This window comes from Gymnoscopelus microlampas (assembly GCF_963454915.1).
Source record: "Gymnoscopelus microlampas genome assembly, chromosome: 10".
Taxonomy (NCBI): domain Eukaryota; kingdom Metazoa; phylum Chordata; class Actinopteri; order Myctophiformes; family Myctophidae; genus Gymnoscopelus; species Gymnoscopelus microlampas.
In genome coordinates, this window is record NC_139947.1 from 20,543,563 (window position 1) to 20,568,562 (window position 25,000).

General features: G+C 43.2%; 1 protein-coding gene across 1 annotated transcript in view; it reads right to left on the reverse strand.

Moving 5' to 3' along the window:
- Window positions 1–25,000, reverse strand: part of agrn (agrin) — a 376,705-nt gene that overhangs the window by 9,143 nt on the left and 342,562 nt on the right. Inside the window, 5 exon segments of the mRNA XM_084069276.1 lie at window positions 7,403–7,490; window positions 12,916–13,099; window positions 15,793–15,909; window positions 22,953–23,064; window positions 23,789–23,953. Of these exon segments, the coding sequence (XP_083925402.1) occupies window positions 7,403–7,490; window positions 12,916–13,099; window positions 15,793–15,909; window positions 22,953–23,064; window positions 23,789–23,953 (666 nt within the window).

Here is a 25,000-nt window from a genome sequence, read left to right on the forward strand (position 1 = left end):
CGAATTTTGACCTGAAGGTTAAAATTAAATTTCTCTCCAGAGCAATCAGGCAGGCTCTATTAGCGCTGTGGTAGAAATGCCAGCACTTGCGCAGGACACTGGGGTTCAAATCCGGGGCAGAACAGGAAAGTTACAATGGTTATTGAACTGGGACAGTGAGAGTATCAGGGTGTTTTGCCCTGTTTTCCAGTATATTGAGGGCTGGCCTGAGGCAAGCTAACAGAAATACAGGTGCATCTCAGTAAGGGGGAGGGGATGACATCCAAAAAGTGAATTTTATTTCCTCCTTCAAAAACTCCTGCTTAAGCTGCAAAGTTAAGCCTCACTTATTAAGTGAATCCGCTGAGGCAAACACGAATAAATAAGTATGATTCAAGACCATTCTCCCCTCCAGAGAAAACTGTAGAAGAAGAAAAGAGAATAACAGAACCATCCAGACTTTGGTTTCTCTCTGACTTGTCACAGAACCAACAGTACAGCATAAGGGCCTCAAAAAATCTCCATCGACTTGTCAGTAATATGGTCATTAGGTTGTCAGTAATAAGGTTATTAAAACTGCTAGGCATATCATAAATAAAATGTGTGTGGTGTGCGATCTTCAAAGATCAGGGAAATCAGTCGATGTAGGCAAGTGTGTCGACTTCAGTGTGGACTTTCTGCACATTGTTGGGCACTATCTGAGATTATAGAGGAGTTTTTCAGTGTTATTATTATGACTACCAAATGTACTTTCCACCCTATGAACTGTAGGTGGCAGTCATGAACAGAACAACACAAGGCTGTTTTGAAGGACACCCACTGCATAGAGACAGCATGGCTGGTGCTTCTTGCTGGATGAATCAGCCTCTTTTTTTTAAAGAGGCTCACAACTAACAGAGCTAACTGACTGGTGGAAACCTTGTATGTCCATACCAAAACAGTAACTTTTCTGGAAATGGAAAAAAAACTTTCACTTAAAAAAAAAAAAAAAAAAATAGCAGATCTACAAGCTCACAACGTGTCTCATCGTGGTGCGTTGTGAGCTTGTAGATTGGCTATTTTTGCTACACTGTAGTATGATGCAGTAGGGCATTCATTTACAAAAAAAAAACATAACATAATACGTTCAAATATGGATATACAAGGTTTCTGCCCGACAGCCAGGCAACAGCAACTTTATACAGTGACGATTTATAATTCCTGCTGGTCACAGTATCTGAACAGCACAACCAATGGATTTATTTATAGAAAGTCTCTCCTTCAGACTTATGAATAAAATAGACAGAAAAGTGGGAGGTATACACCGAGGGCCCTGCTTGAAATGTGGACGGAACTGACTCATGTTTGACCTACAATCCATTGTCTTATATTGTATTGTCTTGGACCTGTATTTTCTTCTCATCATTTTCTTTTTTTCTTGCCCAAATGATGTATGTTACTTTCATCTCTTCTTTTTGTTTTTGTTTTGTTTACCTTTTCTAAAAAAAACTATACCTGTTGTGCAATTTGTAATAGAAAAATCTATAAAATATCAATCATAACAAAGGATTCATTTTTTGTTTTTTTTCTCTCTGCAGAGGTATTTAAACCAGGAGTTAAACCTGTGAACTATTGTGCAGAGCGAATGGAGAGGATTAGGGGGAAGGGGGAACTGGCAGCATGCTAGTGGGGGACGCTGGCAGCATGCCGGAGAGAACGCTGGCAGCGGTGCTGGTGCAGGGGTTCCCAACCTTTTTCTGGATACGGGCCCACTTGAAAACCCCCAAAAAGGGTTCGCGGCCCACCCATCTGAACACTTAACACGGCACCCAAATCCAGCCCGAATCTGATCTCCTATCCAGATTGGAGTCAGATTGGTTTCATGCAGTCTGAACAAGGCTGAGAAGTGCGAGTCAAATCTGATTTGCACAAGTCAGTTTCTATGTTGTTTTGCTGTTCAGACTTGGTAAAAAAAAACAATCTGATTCCAATCTAGGATAGGACAAAAATCTGATTTCGGGGTGCCAGTGTGAACATAATAGCCTTAATGTTTTGCCAATTATCCTTGGGCCCCCTTGCCGATATCCTGGCGGCGCACAGGCTGGGAATCGCTGTGTTAGTGCAGAACGCTGCCAGCTAAAAGCATTATTGGAGACTCACCTCTGGTCAGAAGGGTTCTCCAGTGATTCAGGACTTTACAGGGAGCAGGGGGAGAGAGTCAAGGGCATGCAAGGTAAATGCAACAAGGCCAGAAGAAGGAAAAGCGAGGACTCTGTGTGACCCATTAGCAGGTGATTCACAGAATGTCCGCAAACGCAAAAAAAGGGGGCATCTACTTTACTTCTAGAGGTGTGGAAACCACAACGGTTTCCGCTCTAGAACAAATCCCACGCGTTTCTGTGTTTTTGTGTGGGATCAAGGCGCAGTTCGGCTTAGCGTGATCAAAGCTTAGCGACATCATTTGAGGTCCTCAAGCACATCCATCCTTACAGAAATCACATATTATGCATACTAGAACACCGAGACTAACAGCACATGCATGCGCTGCATTGTGTCCTTGTGAGTAAGTACACAGGCTGCTTTAGTCTAGTGTTCAATAATTGGACGGCTCCATTAAAAATGATGGTTCTGCACGGCTCGCCTGCAGCGGCAATTATTACATGTTGCGAGAGATTGAAGCGGTGAATATGAAGAAGTAGGGCAATCGACGGAAAAAATGGGGTCAAGCTTCATGTCGCCGGCGAGAAATGGCCAAATATGATTGGTCAGCGCAATAATGGGGCATGAGCAAAAATCGACCAATTTGACCTGAAGATTAAAGTGATTGTGAAGGGAGGTGGATGAAGAAGCATCGGGGTGTGCTCTAAGTAGGAACAGACACATTAACCCAGGGGCGACTGTTGGACACACTGGCCTTACTGGGCTGCTCGTAATGGGCTCTTAACCCATTAAGACCCGAGGCCGATTCTACAAACGCCTCCTAAACCAGTACCTCTCACACTTTCAAGATTTTTGAAAAATGTTCAAAAATCGCAGATGTACTAGCTTGCAGCGCGGCACGAAGTGGCGCGCTGTGAGCTTGTATATCTGCTATTTTTGAATAGCTAGCCAACGCAAAAAAACTAAAATGACACAGATGCTATTCCCGGTTCTAACAGGTTAAAGGAATTCATTTATTTCCACTAGGAAGTTCAAATCAGGTTCATTTTGATCGCCACTCTGTTCAGAGTGTTCCGCCAAAGCAGCAGTTGACTAAGAGCAGTGGCCGTTACTGGATGTGACACGCATTAAACTCGGGGACAGTCTGTTTCCAAGGACCACGTACTGTCCCACTGTATGGAAGTGAGATGGACGCCCCGCGGCTATGCGGCTATAACCCCTCCCCGCACGCGACTTCAGAGAGACAGGAGTTTGAGGTCTATTCTGCGAACGTGGAGACAAATCCGCGATTAACATGTCACTGCCTCCTCTCACAGCTGAGAGGCATAACTGTAATTATTCACAATTACAGTTAGGAGATTTGGCAACGGCGAGATGACAGAGGACTCTGGCAGGGATTGGAAAACTCTGGGCTCAATCCATACCGCTATAATTCTGAATTATTTATTTATTTATTCTTCTTTCTTTTCTTTTCTAAGGGAGGCTACTTATCAAGCTAAATGCGTGGCACGGGGGAATCTTACTTTAACAAAAGGTTAATTTATATATTCTCTAATGACCATGTCACATAACCAACATAAGCATTTACATGCTTTGTGCAGACACTTTTTAAAGTGGATAACATTTTCCTTTTTATCACATGGCCGTTTGACAAATTATAAATTAGCCTTATATGTCAGAGCAAAAGAGGTTTTTTTTTCTCCTCCCGGTGGCAGAACGGGGATTGATGCAGGGGCAAGGTGCTGCAAACTTTTCTTTTTCAATAACCTCTTACGGTTATGAAGGGGTCTCATTCATATTCAACACCACGGCTGATATCATTCAGCGTACCGAGCGCAGGGTGCGGGGACTATTCATTTTGTAACGGGAAGAGAGTTACAACCATGCATAAATTATTGCGCCTTTTCTCGGAACAATCCATTTTCTCGGGGGTTTGAACACAATGCTTATCATGCATTCAGACAGACATGCTCCCCCTTTATGTTAGACAATGGAGCTTCTAATGACACCGTTGACGTCCGAAAAAAAGAATAAAGCCTGTCAAATTAAATTATGGGGTACAGCGCTGGAATATAAAGTCTTAACTTTTTTTCTTTTATGGTACAGATGGCAGATGTCTCTGGGCGGACGCAGATGGAGTTATGAAAATGTGGAGGGGAGAAAAAAAAAGGTAATGTAATCTCGTTAACTGGGTTAACTATCAAAAAATGATTTTCTTTTTTGTTGGTGGAAGTTGACGTTGTTAGTTATAGGCTTCATCCAAAGCCAGTGGGGGAAAAAACACCCAGGGGTGAAAAATCTACTTACTCTGGGATCTCATTGGTCAGTTGGCTTGGGGTGGAAAGGAGAGACAGTGGGGACATTTGACGTGAGACAAGACAAGACAAAGACAGTGACAAGGGCATTATAGGGAAGTTACACAGTTCGGACAGACAGACAGACAGACAGACAGACAGACAGACAGACAGACAGACAGACAGACAGACAGACAGACAGACAGACAGACAGCAGACAATAGGACCACCGATGGAAACAAGTCCCCTCGACTTTTTTTGTGTTATCCTTTTTAGCCCAAATGTCTGACTGTACCTCGTGCTGTTTACATTTCTGTCTAATAAAGTATTCAATCAATCAATCAAAACAGACAGACAGACAGACAGACAGACAGACAGACAGACAGACAAGTAGGCCTGTCACAGTTATGACATAATCGCCTATTTGCTATTATTTGAGATAATCACAATTATTTTTTGCATAATCGTTTCCATTCCACTGTATAAACGAATCTGTTGAAAAATGTTCATACATTTTCAAATGTAGCAGAAATGGCAGATCTGTAAGCTCACACCGCACCACAGCTTATAGATTATGTTTAGGCCAGAGTACATTATTTATTTTGATTATAGGTAATGGTCATTTCTTTGTATATATTGAAGTTATATGTCATATCTGCCCTGTGCAATTTTTGTTTACAAAGCATAAAAGGCAAACAGACAGAAATGTAATTTTGATACACATGTTCCGATGTACAATGCCCAAAACACAATGACATCATTAATCGCAATTATTCGTATGACAATTAACCGACGACTAAAGTTTCTCGATCATGACAGGCCCCAAAAAGACAAACATATCGAAGGCTTTGGAAACTGAGCGCCAAACATCAAAGCTCACAGAAATACAGAGAGACGGACTATAGGAGCTGAACAAACAGTTGTTTATGTGTGCATTGTGTACACAGTGTCCGTACATTGAGTGAGTGAACTAGCCGTACGTGTTGTGAATGTACATGTACGCAGTCACTGTGGCCCCGGTTTCACACCCAGAGTGTTTGTGTGCAAACGCTGTGAGGCATGCAGATATAGAGGCGTATGTTTGATGTCTTTTTCAGCTTCATCACATAATCATTTTGTTCTTATGCCAACCTGCAGGCATGGCATGCCAGCCCCCATAACTGTACTGTATATAGATGGGACTGAGGGAAAGATGTCTCATTAAGCAGTCAGACACACTCAGCCACTCTCTGCTACATCCACGAGAAGATTAAAGTTGCTGTACATCAGTGTCTCCCAAGCCTTTTAGCGCCATACCGAAAAGATACAAGCTCATAGCGCGGCACATAGTGCCGCGCTATGAGCTTGTATTTTTTTTGCTTGGAATATATCTCTTTTAAAGCGAACATTAAACACAAATCTTTGCGTCTGGGGGGGTCCCTGGAACAAAATATTCGGATCGATTGTTTTCCGGCTTGGACCAGTGGAACTTCAATGAAAACTCATTTTTCAAGATTTTAAAGAAGAAAATACGTATACATACAGTCCTTTTTTTATATTAACGTTATATTATCAATATAATCTTAGCGTTTGGCCAATTATTTGGGAGCCCCACTTGCGATATCCTCGCGGCCCACCAGTGGGCGCCCCGCCCCCACAACAAGGTCGGTTATTATCTCTGCTCCACATGAAAGCGTCGTCAATGTCACCTCTAAACTACAGTATATCAGGGTTTCCTGCATTACTATGCACGCGTGCTTGTTCTCGCAAGTGACGGCGTGTGATGCGCTGATGGTTAGATAGCGCATGCCGAGAAAAGGATGGATTTATTAACCCATTAAGACCTGGAACTGTGTCATTTTTAGATTTGAGCTAAGAAAGCATTATTTTACACTTTGGGCTATTCAAAAATAGCAGATATACAAGCTCATAGCGCGGCACCGAGTGCCGCGCTACGAGCTTGTAGATCTGCTATTTTTGAAAAATCGTGAAAACGTGTGCAAATCTTTGAATATATATATTTTTAAAGCGAACATGTTTAACTCAAATCTTTGCTTCTGGGGGGTCCCTGGAACGAAATATTTTGATGGGGGTCCGCGGCCAAATACATATCATTTTGGGGGTCCTTGACATGAAAAAGTTTGAGCACCACTGATATAGAAACATACGTTTTTCAGAAAACTGTTGGGATTTAGGAGACATGTAGAATCGGCTTCAGGTCTCAATGGGTTAAATCCAGCACTTAGTGCTCACCCCCAAGCCCTGGCACTTGTGATTTTAATCAACAATGTCACCTCGCGGCTCGACTGGGAGGAAGAGATGGATTGACGGCGGAGTCATTTAGCTAATAACTATTACGCGACCGCGCTGACGGATATGCTACCGACGTGCCCTCTCCCTCACCACAGTGGTGGGAAAGTAACCGAGTACATTTACTCAAGTCGTTGTTGTTGTCGGGCAGAAACCTCTTATAACTTTTTGTGTTTTTTTTTCAAGCTCGAAGCGCGGCACGGCGCAGAGCGACGTGTTCTGAGCTTGTAGATCTGCTACTTTTGCTGCTTTTGAATTTAAATCCTGAAAACAAACAGTTTTGGACGTATGAGGTTTCCACCCGACTGAGACGAAGTCATTATTTTCCCTCTGAGAGAGATTTATTGTTCGACAGCTTTCGTTGTTGTCACTTTGTTATTATTAGATTATTATTGCAAAACATTGATTGAACCAATTAAGCGCTCTTTTACACTTCATCCGTTCGAAAACAGCAGATCTACATGCTCGAAACGCGTTGCATGATGACACATTTTGAGCTTGTGCTATGTTCAAAAGATTTTGACAAATTCGCTAAACCATAAAAAAAAAAAAAGTTTCATATGAGACATTCTGCATAACGAGTAGTTTTACTTTTGGTACTTCAAGTATATTTTGATTCCAATACTTTGGTACTTTTACTCAAGTAACATTTCGACATTGTGGCATTGCTACTTTCTTTTTGAGTATCACTGCTCTCTTACCTCCTGGTGACGGCGTTGTGGTACTCGATGAACGTCCGACCGTCAAAGGCGATGGCCTCCGTCTCTCCGGCGGATTTCTCGTAGATGGCTGCGGAGGGGGGGAGAAGGCGGGGGGGGGGTTCAAAGGATGAGATCATTGCGATCGATGAAGAGCAGGCCTCAGTCATTAGGGCTAAAGGCAGGGGATGGCGATGGTGTGCGTGGGCGAGCGTTTCATGCGTTTGCAGTTTTAATTAACGTAAAAGGGATGGCCTGTCGCACGTGAAGGTCAATGGTGTGTGTGTGTGTGTGTGTGCGTGTGTGTGTGTGTGTGTGTGTGTGTGAGAGAGAGAGAGAGAGAGAGAGAGCTGGGGGAGCTGGGGGAGTGAGTGAGCACGTCTAGCCGTGACATGCGGATGATGAAAGAGCAGTGTAACTCTAGAAAAAGAAGCACTACATCAATATTCCATTGAGTCGTTTGTTGAGGCATTGCTTTCATGAGCACTGGTTTAATCTGAAATGGGTATATATATACAGTGTACTGTAAAGCCTATACACACCACACCGCACGCACGCACGCACGCACGCACGCACGCACGCACGCACACACACACACACACAATAGACTGCAACGCTCCTTCCTACCTCAAGGATATTAGTCTCCCCACAACCCTCGACTCGCAACCTCCGCTCTTCAAACACTAACCTCCTCAAAACCCCCAAGACCAAGCAACCTACGTACCATGGGCGACCGGGCCTTCTTGCTCGCCCTCCCTGCACCCCTGAGAGCACCACAGTCGGTTGACTCTTTTAAGAGAGGACTAAAGACCTACCTTTTTAACAAAGCATTTGTTTAAGCTACACTGGTCTTACCTCAAGGTGTCAGTTTCTTAGATCTTTTATAGTGGTGTGATGATTATTTTTTTTTTATGTAAATGCTTATTGTAATACTTTGAGAAGTGCATTATAAATAAAATCCATTATTATTATTATTATATACTAAATCATGCTGATCGGTCCAGCAGTTTGCGAGATTAGCTCTTGATAGGGCTGGGGAATATAACTTCAAATTAATGTCATGATTATTATTTCAAATTTTTGCCCCGATTACCATTAATGAACAATTATTTAAAAAAAATCACACCCTGTGTGAAGGTAGCGGCGCCTTTGATACATTTTGTCATCGATATGTGTTTATAATGTGTTTATAGCCACGTGTCACGTGAAGCTTGACCAATCACTTTGTTGACGTGTCTGACCAATCAGAACGTTGACGGGTCTGACCAATCAGAACGTTGACGTGTCTGACCAATCAGAATGTTGACGGGTCTGACCAATCAGAACGTTGACGTGTCTGACCAATCAGAACGTTGACGGGTCTGACCAATCAGAACGTTGACGGTGAACACGGACAAAGTCAGGTATAGAGCAGGATCCGCTCTATACCTTTAGGTATAGAGCGGCTAGCGCCGCTAAAAACACCAGTGAAAATAGCAGATCTACAAGCTTATGATGCCTTGTAGATTGGCTATTTTCACAGTTTTGTCGATTAACCTACATGAATGAACAAGATTAATTCCATTATTGGTTCGATGTATTACGCTGGACACACACACAGACAGACACACAGACAAACCCTCATATAGACGACTAGACTCCTGCAGAGCCGAGGCCGTAATAATAACACAACAGAATGTACTGAACCTCATTATGTTTTTCATCTTCCCCCAAATAAAATATGCACAGAAACAAATATCCGGGAGCATGGTTTTGAGAGCATGCAATGAACCTTTGGTGCAGACAAGACAATAAAAGGCTGTGCTTATTGTAGATGTGAACTATTGCTGCTTTCACAGTCATTCACAGCTGTTCCTCGAATGCAAGCAAATTACCACCGTGGATCCTTTCACACAACAGCACGCAAATGCAAGAAATGACTGTGATTTGTGCAATGACTATGAACCTGATAAACACATGAGTCCCTCTCTCTGTGTGAAAGGTGGAGAGGAGAGGAAAGTAGCACAAATAAAATAACATTTCATAAAAAATATGATAAAAAATAAATAGATTTTATATCCATGTATGTATGTATGTATGTATGTATGTATGTATGTATGTATGTATGTATGTATGTGTACTGTATGTATGTATGTATGTATGTATGTATTTTTTCATCTATCTATCTATCTATCTATCTATCTATCTATCTATCTATCTATCTATCTATCTATCTACTGTATCTATCTATCTATCTATCTATCAATCTATCTATCTACTGTATCTATCTATCTATCTATCTATCTATCTATCTATCTATCTATCTATCTACTGTATCTATCTATCTATCTATCTATCTATCTATCTATCTATCTACTGTATCTATCTATCTATCTATCTATCTATCTATCTATCTATCTATCTATCTACTGTATCTATCTATCTATCTATCTATCTATCTATCTATCTACTGTATCTATCTATCTATCTATCTATCTATCTATCTATCTATCTATCTATCTATCTATCTATCTATCTATCTATCTATCTATCTATCTACTGTATCTATCTATCTATCTATCTATCTATCTATCTATCTATCTATCTATCTACTGTATCTATCTATCTATCTAACTATCTATCTATCTATCTATCTATCTATCTATCTATCTACTGTATCTATCTATCTATCTATCTATCTATCTATCTATCTATCTATCTACTGTATCTATCTATCTACTGTATCTATCTATCTACTGTATCTATCTATCTATCTATCTATCTATCTATCTATCTATCTATCTATCTATCTACTGTATCTATCTATCTACTGTATCTATCTATCTACTGTATCTATCTATCTACTGTATCTATCTATCTACTGTATCTATCTATCTATCTATCTATCTATCTATCTATCTATCTACTGTATCTATCTATCTACTGTATCTATCTATCTACTGTATCTATCTATCTATCTATCTATCTATCTAAATTAATATTAAAATTCAATTCAATAAGATTATTGAACTGGCTTCATCATTTTGGGCATATCACCTTATCATAAATGTTCAAATATTCTCCAAAATAGTGAATACAGCAGATCTATAATATCACAACCACGCCCAGATGCAACAAGTTGAGAGCTTATTGATTCCCCCCATATCGCAATGAGGGGGGGGGGCTTATTGAAAAAAAAAAGTTAAACAAACATTGACATAAAAAAGCTTGGGAACCTGGGTTCTTGTCTCCTGAGAACCTTGAACTAACTTACAGTAGCTCTCAGTGGTCTCTGAAACACAGCGAACAGGTGAAAAACATCTGCAAATGAAGATGCCTCTTCTCTTGTCTCTGTCTGACTGTGAAAAGGGCTGCAGCCAGCCAGTGAGTTTACCGGGACAAGAATAGTTGAACACATTTCTCCCACACTTATATCACTTAATTGGCTCCCTGTACGATACAGAATTGATTTAAAAGTACTTCATGTTTACAAAGCTCTTAATGGTTTAGCTCCTGAGTACACGTCAGACCTTATCTCACTTTATCTCACGGCCTTGAAACCACTAGTTCTCAAACATTTTCATTTCAATGACCTCCATAACTCCATTCGGTAACCAGTGTACATTTACTTAACTAAGTTAACTAAGTACATTTACTTAAGTACTGTACTTAAGTACAATTTTGAGGTATTTGTACTTTACTTGAGTATTTCCAATTTCCAATACTTTTACTTCTACTACACTACATCTCAGAGGCAAATATTGTACTTTTACTCCACTACAATTATTTGAAAATAGCCGATCTACAAGCTCACAACGCGTCGCGATGCGACACGTTGTGAGCTTGTAGATCTGCTATTTTCAAACATTTAGTACTTTTACTTTTAGTACTTTAAGTACATTTTGATACTAATACTTTTGTACTTTTACTCAAGTCAATTTTGCATTCAGGACTTTGACTTGTAACAGAGTACTTCTACATTGCAGTATTGATACTTTTACTTAAGTAAAACATTTGAGTACTTTTTCCACCACTGACGGTAACCATCATCATATTTCTATATTGCAGCATTGATACTTTTAGTTAAGTACAAAATGTGAGTACTTCTTCCACCACTGGTCATATAGTGCTGCATAATGTGAATATTATTTCATTGGTGGAGGTTGGGTTAAGTTTACTTTGTATGCATTGTGCTGTGCAAATAAAACTGACTTCACTTGACAGTACCCTGAAAACGTGTGCTGCAGCGTGTGTGGCACTAATGAGAGTCCTGTATGTACTTAGGTGGTCTAGTAGTGGGAGTTGTATTGTTTTATGGTGCGTTGTCAAAGCTCAGCGAGCCAAAGCAGCCGCCTTGCATATATGCTGTGTGGGCCGTATACTTGATGAAAATGTTATCTTTACCGGTCCCTGAGGGAGGGGAAATTACTCCCTGCATTTCCCCCCGCAGATGGCTGCTCAGGTGGCTCAAATGAGCACAAGGGGGGGGAGGGAGAGGGGGGCTGTTAGGGATGAAGTGTCCTGCAAAAGGACACTTCAACTGGGCGGGACAATTTGTTTACCTGGTATCCTACAGTTTCCTTCGACAAGATTATTATTTTGATAGTAATTGCTTAGAGTAACTAAGCAAAAGAATAATCTGTCAAAGCCTTAGACTGACGCTAGGTTGTTGGTTTACTCGTGATCCTTTTTTTGTTGTTTTGTTTAGTTTTGCTTTGTTTTAACTATGTAACGGTAGAATTTCATTGTATTATGTTTTTAATTGGATTGTGAAGTGTGAATGTTTGGACCCCAGGAAGAGTAGTCTTCACTGTGGTGAGGGACTAATGGGGGATCCGTAATAAAAAACAATAAACAATCCTAGTTTACCGAGGCACTACACTGTCTGCCCAGACAGCCTCTTCATCCCAGTGTTGATTTCGTCGACAAAAACTATGATGAAAAATGTTCGTCGACTACCTTTTTTCACTGGCGAAAACTAAATAAAAAAGAAATAAAAACTAAGCTATGATGACTAAAACTAAGACTAAATATATTGACATTTTCGTCAACAAATAAAAACTACACTAAAATGTTAGTGAGGGACTAGTGGAGAGCAGATCCAGTAGAACTAAAAGACAAGTCATTTTATGTTTGGTTGCGCTCGGGTGTTGCGCTCTGAAAATAGCAGATCTACAAGCTCACAACGCGTCGCGCTGCGACGCGTTGTGAGCTTGTAGATCGGCTATTTTCAGCATGCAACCAAGTCTTATTACGTCATTACGACGCCATCGAGGCACCACCAACATACATTTTAGTCGACTAAATCAATTGTAGATTTAGTCGACTATAATCTTATGATATTTAGTCGACTAAAACTAGACAAAAACAAAAACATTTCTGATGACTAAAATATGACTAAAACGAAATTAAATTTTATTCAAAAGACTATGACTAAAACGAAATCAAAATTTGCTGTCAAAAATCAACACTGCTTCATACCCACTCAACTACGACCTGCACCGTGGCAGCAGCGGGGGGGTGGATGTGACACTTACCGTTCTGACAGAGTCCCCCCGAGAAGCCATTGAGGCAGATGCACTCGTAGGTGTCCAGCGTTGGGTTGCAGCGGCCGCCGTTGAAGCAGGGCTCCTGGGAGCAGGGGTGGCCCTGGAACATGGCCACGTTGCTGGCTTGCAGCGCGTTCTCCTGCCTGAGGATGGGCGTGCCCATGAGCGTGATCTGAGAGACAAAAACAAACACATCCGGGAGTCAATCACCACCATGTCGGCTTGCGATGGGACATTTTTTTCCGTTTTGTTCTTCTCGTGGACATACAAAATGTGTGGCAAATAATACTATCAGAAAACACAATAGACATGTTCTCCCCGTGTCCCCTAGGGTAGGTACTCTCGCAAAAACATGCTGTAATCCTGGTCTCTATACTGCCTCCCCCCTAGTCAGCCGGGGCGCCTGATGGAGGGGAAAAGGAACTGGTTGGAATAACGTGTTCCTTCCGCGCGCTACGTCTAACCAGGGAACCTCCCCCCTGTCGGGTGATAAGAAGCGGCTTGCTAGCTCTCATGCATTGAAGGAGGCATGAACTCGGCCCTAGGCTCTCCCTAGGCTGGCAGAGGGAGTGTAGCGCCCAGGATTACTTAGATAATTGGCACTGGGTGAAAAAATGGGTTACAAAAATCGTGGGATAAAACATTTAGAGTTAAAAAGAAACACAATAGACCGAGCCCTAAATGGATATTATTGGACTCCTAATGTGCCATAGTGTCTACACTATTTTAAAATGATTGTATTTCTTGCATTAATTAAATCACTATTCTTAAGTTAACCTGGAGATTGGCAAGTCAGCCAATTTATACTTGCTGCAAACAGACATCAAAGTAGCCTGGTGCACATTGATAACCACTGATTAGATATCCTGTCGCTTCATAGGTTTGAACACCATACTTCATACATGTCAAATTTGACACATCTGGAGCAAAATGAACGCTAACGATTTCGCTGTTAGCGTGCCTTGGTGCTAAACGCCCTTGTGCCGCTATCGCAGCTCAATATTTATGTTACTGGCTCGCTGTGAAGACTGATTTCCCCTTCCTATCATATTGATCTTATCTCCCTTCATACCACACAAGTTTACAACCCCAAGGCAAGTATGCACACAAGCTTTGTTTGAGTCACCAACGTGAAGCCCAGTCTTAATTCGACTCTGAGAGTTTACAAACGGAACCAAATGGAACCGTTTGTACGCTCTCAAGAGTTAAGCTAACAAAAAAGCAGGTTAGGCTACGTTTGTAACCATTTCTTTCTCTTTCCCCAACGGAAGCCATCACGACGGAGGCCCCTCGGGGTTTTCCCCCGGTCCCCCCACTATTATAATAATGCCACTACACAGAAGACACCCTTAGGACAGAGATCAGTGTGTAAAAGTGATACATCACAGTGGAGCTGTATATGGATTCAGCGGAAACATGTTTTACATATAAATGCACATTTCCCTCTCTTTGAACATACAGTAAAGCACGGTCGGAAATTACACACCCATACACATACATACACGTTCGGGACATCAAGGGAGCGAGAATTCATCCCAACTTCTTTACAATTATATTCCGCCTCAGAGGGGTGCGAGCAAGAGACCGACTTCACATTACGGCTTTGATTCAGCCACTTGGAACTGTCACCAAGTAAAGTTTGTGCCATGAGAAGCACGCTAATGACAAGTCTGTCCTCCACAGTAACATCCTGTCTTTGTTGCGGTGGGTTATTTCTGGCGTCTAAAAGATAGGCCCTTTGCTTGAAAAAGCTGAGAAAAAGAACTGGAAGTCTGTCAGGGAAAGATCTGAGAATAGCAGAATGGAAGGACATAAAAAAAAAATGTGTGTGTTCTATTATTAGCCACTGTCCCCCCCACACACTGTAAGCCTGCAAGGGAAAGAAATAAAATGCAGTCTGTTCTAGAGCAGTTGCACAAGAACCGCTTGGCATTTCGTCCACTGTCGGCCGTCCAAAACTGTTACTTTTAAAAAATGGACCTGTGTTCCAATGGAACCAATAGTTATTATTTGGTCACAGGGTCTTAATATTTATAAAATCCATGTGTACAGGGCATTCATTTACGTGAAGAAAACATAACAAATTTAAATATGGAGATACAACGTTTCTGCCCGACAGCAATGATTTGTACCTCACTAGTGTGTTGGTGGCCAACATATGGGGATTAAACACAAACAGAATAACACACCAGCACATATGGCATAACTTGCCCTCTACATTACATCGAATATATTTACAGTATACAAATTCAAAGCTGGCTAAATGACATAATACTTCAATGGGCCGACTATTGTAGGAAACAGGATCCTTGCACACTGTCTTCGTCGCTTGCAATTAAAAACTTGATTCATGTGGATCTTGGGATCCACACAAAGGCACAACTTGGCTCCAAATGTGAATCTCGGATTTCATGTGGCAATCCTCCGAATGTTACGTCGTCTGTTACGCATGACTCAAATTTGGGGCGAGGTTTCGGCCAAGAAAAAAAAAGTGCCAGCATCAAAGTAGCCTAGTGGCGGTGTGCACGCCAAATACGGCGATTATTGGTCCAGTGGTTTGTGAGATTAGCTCCTGACACACAGACACACAGACTGACCCTCTTATAGACGGCTAGCCGCTCCTTGCAGAGCCACACCATGAGGAGATATTTATTGGGAACAGAAGCGATGTTTCGGTACACAGATCTTATCTGGGTGACAACCTGATGAAGGTCTGTGTACCGAAACGTTGTCCCTGCGGTTCCCAATAAATATATATATTGTATTTACAAGTGAATGAGACAGTGTGTGCGAGTACTTTTCTTCGAGACATGTACACAATAAAACCTGCAGTGTTAACACTGTGTACAGCAGTAAAACCTTTACCTTTTGAATGGTGCCTTTGAATCCGTCCTTGAGAGCGGCGGCCCTCGCTAGCCTGCTGAAATCAGGAGCTCCGCCCACATAGAGAGACTCCTTCAGATTGAGAGACGTGTGCTGGTTCTGGCGGGACAAGACACAAAACACGTTTAACCACTTAAACCCTCTATTCTTAGAGTTGCGACTGCACTTGGAGGACCACTTTTTTTCTCTACACCAAATTTCTTTCTCCACAAAATAGCCGATCTACAAGCGATCACAGCGTCGTGTTGCGACGCGTTGTGAGCTTGTAGATCCTGCTGTTTCTGGCTAATGTTTCCCCCATAATATGGACGCTGGGGTTCGAGTGGTGGAGGCGAAACGTGAACGCAACGCGGGAGAGAAATCCCAACGCCACGAAGAATACCAGCTGCCACTTGCAGCGTTGCCAGATCTGCTTATTATAATTTCCCCACAAGATTTTATTTGAAAATAGCCGATCTACAGTACAAGCTCAAAGCGCGTCACATAGCGACGCGTTGTGAGCTTGTAGATCTAGTGTTTTCAAATAGCTGATGTATATGTTTAAGTGCTCATGTGGCCCATAGTTGCTTCTTTTGGGCTGGTTTTCCTAGACCTGGTTGCTTGTTTCTCTCACAGAATCTGGCAACACTGGCCACTAGCCACACTGTCCAGACCTAAACCAATGTGCTGTGATCCTAATTCTCCTCCCCACAAATAGACGTTATAAACTGTAAAAAGCCAGAGCTGTGCGAGTATGCACGGCCTCCCTCTGGGGAGTCGGGAGTATTCGGTTTGTGACCAGGGGAGCCTGGAATGAAGCCGTATCCCTCGAGTCGAGGCACAAAGAGTTAGATTAATAAGAGATGTCACAGTCAGACTGACTCCCCCATAACAAAAGGATTTATCCACATTGTGGCTGGCAGACGACTTAACTGCACTGCCTCCTCACCCACGTCAATACACTTGATGTATTACAAAAACACATAATTGATTTCTATGTCTCGCAAAGAGAAGGCACTCAATTATCCTCTATCTGTGCGTAACATAAAGGGGAGTACAAAGGGGAGTCGGGAGCGCGCCGGAGTTGAGATACAAAACGCTTCTACTTTACACTTCATCTCTAATGAAGGGCTGATTACAGCGCCGACCTTTCAAACAGCTGAGCGTGGAGGAAGAGACATTAATTGCAATTCATTCGCTCGGCAGGAAGACCGTAAAATAGCGGTTCTCTCCTCCAAAAACCGGAGGGACTATCAGGAGTCACCTCGGCAGTATAGCTTCCTTCTCGCACAGGAAGGGAGCCAGCCCACTTCAGAAGGTACAGTAGGAATTAATTATCTTTATTTTATGTAGGCCAGTGACTGCCAGAGGGGGAGCGTGGAGTTAATTGCTGGAAAAATGATGGAAAGGGCCTAGTAAACACGCTTTTGAGGGTGGAAGCTGGCACGTGGCTGGCATTTATTTAGGATGGGATTTGGAGTGCGGAAGGCAGCGGCGCTTGGCTAAAAACCTGGGGGCCGTGTGACTGCACCTTCAGCAGCTTCCATGTCAGACACAGGGAAGAACTAAGAGCCTCATGGATATATAGTTCTTGCTGACATATCAGACATTTATTTGACTTTTTTGACGACATCCGTATATATATACACAGCCAATGTCTAACAACTTTTTAACCACTTTCAACCCTTAGTTATATAAAATAAAGTTCGGAACACAAAGTTTGTATGGTCAGCTTTTTGGAGTAAGTAAGGGCATGGGAACACAGAATTCCAAACGCTATTCGGGGAAGTCTCAGAGATAGCCACAAATGTCAGAATCGATAAAAGAAATCTCTGACAGTCTTGGCCCGAGGCTAGGGTTTTCTACGTCAAGCTGTCATGCAATGAAATGGTGCGTTATGTTCCCCATGTTCTCGGAGAGGGAGATGGTTTTGCGAGTTCCCAGTCTGGCTCCGGGAGGCCAGTATAGGTTTCATGGTGATGGTGGTGGGGGTTGTTGTGTGGAGATGGTGATAGGCTCTATGCACAGCAGCCATATTGGAAAGAAATTGGGCCTCTTACTTTAACAGGTGTTACCAATAATACTAATTAAGACTCTGTTCCATTCTGGTCTCAAAGTGTGGTCCAGGGACCCTCATGGTTGCTTGAGGGGGTTCCAAATGGCCCCTTACGGGTGTGTAACTCTGAGAGTGTACAAATCGAACCAAATGGACCCTTACGGGTCCATTTGGTTCCATTTGTACACTCTCAGAGTTATGGGAGTCCTTGAAATTAAAAAGTTTGAGAACCACTGTGCTACACTAAATGGAACAGAGCCTTCATTAGTAACACCTGTGAAGGCCCAATTTCCTTCCAATATGGCTGCTGTGCATACAGCCTATTGCGTCGTTTATGTTGTTATCCACCGAGTGAGTGGGTGACCGAGTGGTAAAGTGACACTTTATGATATTATGGAAAGGTTCTTGTTTGTTTCTCTCTTCCTATATATATATATATAACAATTCAGTGAGAGAGCAGGTGATAAAAGAACAGCCCGGCTTGGCTTGGCACCTCGTCGTTCTCCTGCCTTCCTTCCCTCCCTACCTCCCTCACTCTCACGTTTTCGGCGACCAAGCGTCGTCGCTGCTTTGAGACTCCCCCGCCCAGGCGCCCACAGCCTGCTAATGAAGACGTCTCTTTGTTGCTTGAAACAATGGGAGCCAGGATGACTCTCTCTCTATCTACTTTTCTCTACCTCTCTCTTTTTCTCCCTCCCATACGCCCCCACAGCAGATGCACCGGAGGTGAAAGCCAACCCTGCGTTCTTTTTTTTTTTTCAACAGACGTTCTCTACTTTCGCAGCGTTTGCGTCTACAGACGGTAATGAAAAATGGCAAAAAAAAAAAAGCTGTTCTCCAGAACCGAAGGCACACTCGAGGTGGTCCGTGTGGCTCGAGCAGAAGTCGCTTTTTTTTCCGGTGGATGGTGTGGATGGGGTGGGGGAGGCGGGCGGGCGGGCGGCAGAGAAAGGAAGCGGCTCACAGAGATGAAATGTGTCTGGAGAGTGACAGCGGGCTTGCTTTATTACCTTGCGTGATCTCTTATTTCCAGACAGCAGATCATAGAGAGGTAAAAGAAGAAAAACACAGGGAGGAAGAGATGTTATTTAGAAGACTAGTAACGTTGTCTGTGGCAAGCGGCGAGTGCAGAAACCCATTAAAAACAAACACACACACATACATACATACATACATACAGTCACAGACATAAATGCACGTACATGCATGCACACATAGCAAATAGCAAAAAATAGCAGATCTACAAGCTAAAAATGCGTTGCATACTGACACATTGTGAGCTTATAGATTGACAATTTTCACTATTCGTTCACACAGTCACACATACTGTAAGTGCGTGTGCATGAACAAACACACACACACACACACACACACACACACACACACACACACACACACACACACACACACACACACACACACACACAAACACACACACACACACACACACCTGTAAGAGAATTATGCATAGGGAAAGGCAGCCTTGCGGTGTTGCAGAGACTCATAAAAGCAAGATAGGCAAAGCAAAGCGCCTACAGTATGTATTCAGATGTGTACAGTACATTAGGCCGTCACTCGCGCAAAGACAACGCGTGAGAGAAATATAAAAGACCAAAGACGGGAACTGCATGTATATGTGGAAGTTGTCTGTGCACGTATTTCCACTTGACCCATCCTTATATCATTCATACAGGACTCTTCCTGCAAAAGGACACGGCGGCCATGCAACTGAGGGATCTGATTGCCTGCATGCGACTACATCACCTCCCGACATGCCATGCTACGGACCGATCTAAACAGTGGTGTGCACAGACATTTTGAGGGGCAGGTGCTCAAGTAAATTATACTTTTTTTTGTTTACTTGGTCTGCTCTTTTTTCCCTCTACACCTATACCTCTTTGCCAAAAATAGCCGATCTACAAGCCCACAACGCCTCGCAGCGCGAGGCGTTGTGGGCTTGTTGATCTGCTATTTTTGGCAAAAGTTCTCCTCAGAAAAGGGATGCTAGGTTTCGAGTGGTTATGGTAAAAAGAAAAATCATATCACATAAAGATTTGGCGGACCCCCTGTAGTAACTCTGAAGACCCCCTGTTGAAGACCCCTGCTGTAAACTGAAAAAAAAGGGCACTTCTGGTCAAGAGGGCAAAGGGCAGGTGCTCTAGCACCACCTAGAGTCTATCTGTGCACGTCCCTGGATCTAAAGCAGTGGTTCTCAAACTTCTTTTGGCTCAGTGCCGCCTTCCCTGATTTCTGTATATAAGTACGTCCCTTTAGCTGACTAAAATATTTTGCTTAGAAAACTGCAAGAGAAAACCATTTCTAGCTGATGCTATGAATGATAACCCACCTGAAGAATATATCATTTCTAATAACAAACTGTGGATACACAGTAACATTTCTGTCCAAGTCCAGTTACGTCATAATGTTCAAATAAAAGGGCAAATAATTGGTTTCTGTTAGATAACAATTGTGGCGTGAAGTTTTGGAATACATTACTTTACAGCTCAGCAGGTTCAATCAAAGTTTATCAATGTTTTATAATTAAACATAACAATAATGTTTTTTTCCCCACGTTCTCTCAAGCACCCCCTTGTAGTACCTCCTCATACCCCTAGGGGTACGTAACCCGTTTGAGGAACACTGCTCCAAAGTGATGCATAACACCCTCCCTAACTCTGAAACGCAGAGAATAGGAGAGAGTTGGCTGGGAGCGATGCAGGGATGGGGGGGTGGGGGGATGGGGGCTTCTGCATTGAGCTCATCCCCCCTGCACAACCTCCACCTCCTCTCTCTCTCCTCAGCTTCTCTTCTTTTAACCCATTAAGACCGGGAACGCATCTGTGTCATTTTTAGATTTCTTTGGCTATTCAAAAGTAGCATTTTTTTGTCCCTTTTTTTGAAAAATTGTGAAAACGTGTGCAAATCTTTGAACTAAAGCGAACATCTGTAACTCAAATCTTTGCTTCTGGGGATTCTACAAATGTCTTCTCTGGTTCTCAAACTGTTTCATGTCAAGGACCCCAAAATGATATGGCCGTGGACCCCCATCTCAAAATATTTTGTTTCAGGGACCCCCAGGAGCAAAGATTTGAGTTACAAATGTTCACAAAATTCACATATTCAAAGATTTGCACACATTTTCAGGATTTTTCCAAAAATAGCAGATCTACAAGCTATTTTTGAATAGCCAAAGAAATCTTAAAAGGACACAGATGCGTTCCCGGTCTAAATGGATTAATGCGATTTTCTGCTTCCGTCACTGGAGTGAAACACAATTACCATACGAAGGGAGCGAGGGAGGAGGCTGAGGGGAAAGGAGAGAGGAAGGAGGAACAAAAAAAGAAGGAGAAGAGAGCGCCGTGTGTCCCCGAGGGAGACAGAGGGAGTTGACAGAGCGCTCTGTTCATAATCACAAATTACACCGTTTAATATAATTGGACGACTCCGCGGTCTTATCAGACGATTGGATCGACGATTCGATTGCCTGCTTTATTGGTCTAGACCAGTGGTTCTCAAAGTGGGGTCCGGGGACCCGCAGGGGCCCTTGAGGAGGATTCCAGGGGGTCCCCAGCTAAAAACACAAATCTTCTCTATTGGGGGGAGAAAATCTTTTCAGATGGGGGTCCGGCGTGGACAATTACATATCAATTTGGGGGTCCTTGACATGAAACAGTTTGAGAACAGCTGTTCTAGACGTGCGGCTGAGGAGTTCCAGTAAGCCCCCCCCGCTCTAAGCCCCCCTGCTGAGATATACCCCAGTCTTCAACCAAAGCCAAGTCTATAACATCGACTGTACCCTCTAGTCTACTGTAATAAGCTGGGTTGCTTTCTCAAAGCAACACAAAAGTTTCATCTGCTGCCTGTCAGCAAACTCAAAGGTTGGGGGATGTGGATGTACTAGTGTACTGTATATATATATATATATATATATATATATATATATATATATATATATATTTATTCTTTAAGAAGTGGAATTATAGCTGTTCCACAGCTTGTGAAGACCGCTTTCTATACATTGTAGAGCTCTCCCTCTCGCCTTGACAGGAATCACGAGATAAGGGGGGTATTTTCAACAAAGAGAAGAGAAGAGAAGAGAAGAGAAGAGAAGAGAAGAGAAGAGAAGAGAAGAGAAGAGAAGAGAAGAGAAGAGAAGAGAAGAGAAGAGAAGAGAAGAGAAGAGAAGAGAAGAGAAGAGAAGAGAAGAGAAGAGAAGAGAAGAGAAGAGAAGAGAAGAGAAGAGAAGAGAAGAGAAGAGAAGAGAAGAGAAGAGAAGAGAAAAAGCAGTTAGCACAACCACATGTGCTAACTGCTGGAAAGGCAAAAATCCCATTGGACCCAAGGAGTTGAGCTGAACCACCCGTACGTGGGCATGGAATGCTCCACGGCGCCAGAGGGGGAGTGTTCATACCGTGCACTGCGTTAAACGGCATGCATATAGAACCAGCACTTTACAGTATATATACACACGAAGACTTGACTAAAGCGCCATTCACACCAAGCACGATAACTATAACGATAACTAATGACTAATACAAATCGTTCTGATTGAAGCGGATGGCACAGTCCACACCACAGCCGTAACGACGACAAATAGTGGTGAACGATATCGTTTGGATCACTTTCAAAAAGTTAAAATATGGAGATAAGAGGTTTCTGGCCGACAGTAATGAAATCCTATTGCATGTGTCTTTCAGCACCACGGAGAGCTCTCTCTCTCTCTCTCTCTCTCTCTCTCTCTTCCTCAGTGTGGGCTCTGACACAGCTGGACAGCGGTAGTGTTATTATCGTTCATCAGTGTAGACGCTCACCTCATTATAGTAATAGTTCTCGTGCTCGGTGTAAATGGCCCTTTATACTTGGGGGGGTGGGTCTTGCGTCACCGGAAAATCACCGATCTACAAGCTCTGTCAACTCGCGACACTGGCAGCACAACTAAGCATAAATCGCTAAGCGTAGCGGAGGCGCGTCGACGGCCTTGCATGCTGTGTGAGCAAAAGGCGGGGGTTGGAGATGCTCGGGGGGGGTTTCAGGGTGGGGGGGGGGGGGGTTTCAGGGTGGGGTGGGGGGGGGCAGGACGAAGCTAAGCCTCCGTTCAACGTCTCACCGGTGACTCTCCGGGGACTGGGTCCTTCAGGTTGACCATGACCTCTCCTTTACGGCTGGAACGCTCCAGGTTTATGGTGTTCCACACGTTCATCTTAATCTTCTCCTTACTCCTGCAGGACACACGCACAAACACACACACACACACACACACACACACACACACACACACACACACACACACACACACACACACACACACACGCACGTTTGTATTAATACTCCTGTGAGTAAAGCAACATTTTAGGAGGGCGATTTTATGACTGCGATTCGTTATTTCTTCATTTAACCTAAACCCTAAAGTAGGGGTCTTCAACAGGGGGTCCGGGACCCCTAGGGGGTCCTCAGAGTAACGACAGGGGGGCCGCCAAATCTTTGTGTGATATGATTTTTTTTTTTTTACCTTAACCACTTGAACCCTATAGCATACCTTTTCTGAGGAGAACTTTAGCCAAAAATAGCAGATCTACAAGCTCACAACGCCTCGCAGCGCGAGGCGTTGTGAGCTTGTAGAGCGGCTATTTTTGGCAAAGAGGTATAGGTGTAGAGGGAAAAAAGAACAGTAAACGTAAACAAAAAAGTTGAATCTAAAACACAATTTTATACAATATAGTGGGGGGGTCCCTGCTTCATCTCTCTCTCAGCTAGGGGGTCCTTGGGCTGAAAACGTTGAAGACCCCTGCCCTAAAGCCAAAAATAGCCAATGTACTATTTTATGGTTTGTAACCATAAAACAACCACGAATTTCCTCACAATGTCTCACATTCTACTGTACTTGTGTACATTTGACCCTCACAAGTTTGGGGGGAGGGGGAGGGGCTTCCGCTCTGCTTTTACCTGATGACGGCGGTGCCTTTGCCCAGGTCGTAGCGAAACTCCAGCACGCCGTCGTTGAGGGCCAGTGAGATGAAGTCCCCTTTGCCGTCCGTCTTCTGGCCGTTGTAGAAGATCATCCCGTTGGAGTCGTTGGCCATCAGCACCACGGTCATGCTCACCTTTTGTCTGCGGAGCGTAAAATAACAAAAGTTAACGCTTTGTCGTCGTCGTCGCCCCCGCTGGGCGCCACTTGATGCGCCTAGCGGCGCGATGGAGCGAGAAACACAAGATTCTTTGTTTGTCTTATAGCAGTGGTTCTAAACATGTCTTCCACAGGCAACCCCAGGGGTCCTTGAGGGGGTGGTTCCGGGGGGGGTCCCCAGCTAAACGATTCATATGTAGGAACCAAAATCGACACTTAGGGGCGTGTAACTCTGATGGTGTACAAATGGAACCAAGTGGACCTCCGAGTTTAACCCATTGAGACCTGGAACGCTTCTATGTCACTTTAGATGTCTTTGGCTATTCAAAAATAGCAGATATACAAGCTCATAGCGCGGCACCGAGTGCCGCGCTATGAGCTTGTAGATCTGCTATTTTCGAAAAATCGTGAAAATATTTTTTTTATATTTTTTTCCGAAAAACTGTTAGGAGTTAGATTTTTTTAAGAATCGCCTCAGGTCTTAATGGGTTAACACTTTAGGACTTTGCAGTGTACATCCCCAGAGATGAAGATCTTATCAAATGGGGGGGTCCGTGGCCTGCATGCATGTCAAATGCAGGTCCTTGAAATCAAAAAGGGTTGAGAATGACTGATCCTACACCATCCTCATTGTGAATTCAGATCAGGCACCCAAATTGCGGGGCTGCTCTGCTTCGGGTGTGAAACGAGCCCCAGCCAATGAAAAGTGCACGATGCTAGGCGTTCCACAGTAAACACACACTTGCGATGCAAGACACGGTGCGCTTGTTGTTGTGTGCAGCGGTGGACAGTAAACAGAGTAAATGTACTTGAGTAATTTTTTTTGAGTATGTGTACTTTACTTAAATAGAGATAGATAAATAGTGTCCTTTCACTCCAGAACATGTCTAGGAAGGGAAAATGTGCATTATGAATTAAACCACTTAAGCCCTTAAGATCTTAAAATAGCAGATCTAGCCTGGTGTGGCCAGACACTGCCGAGGGCTATTTCTTTATTTGCACTGGAGAGAGAGAGAGAGAGAGAGAGAGAG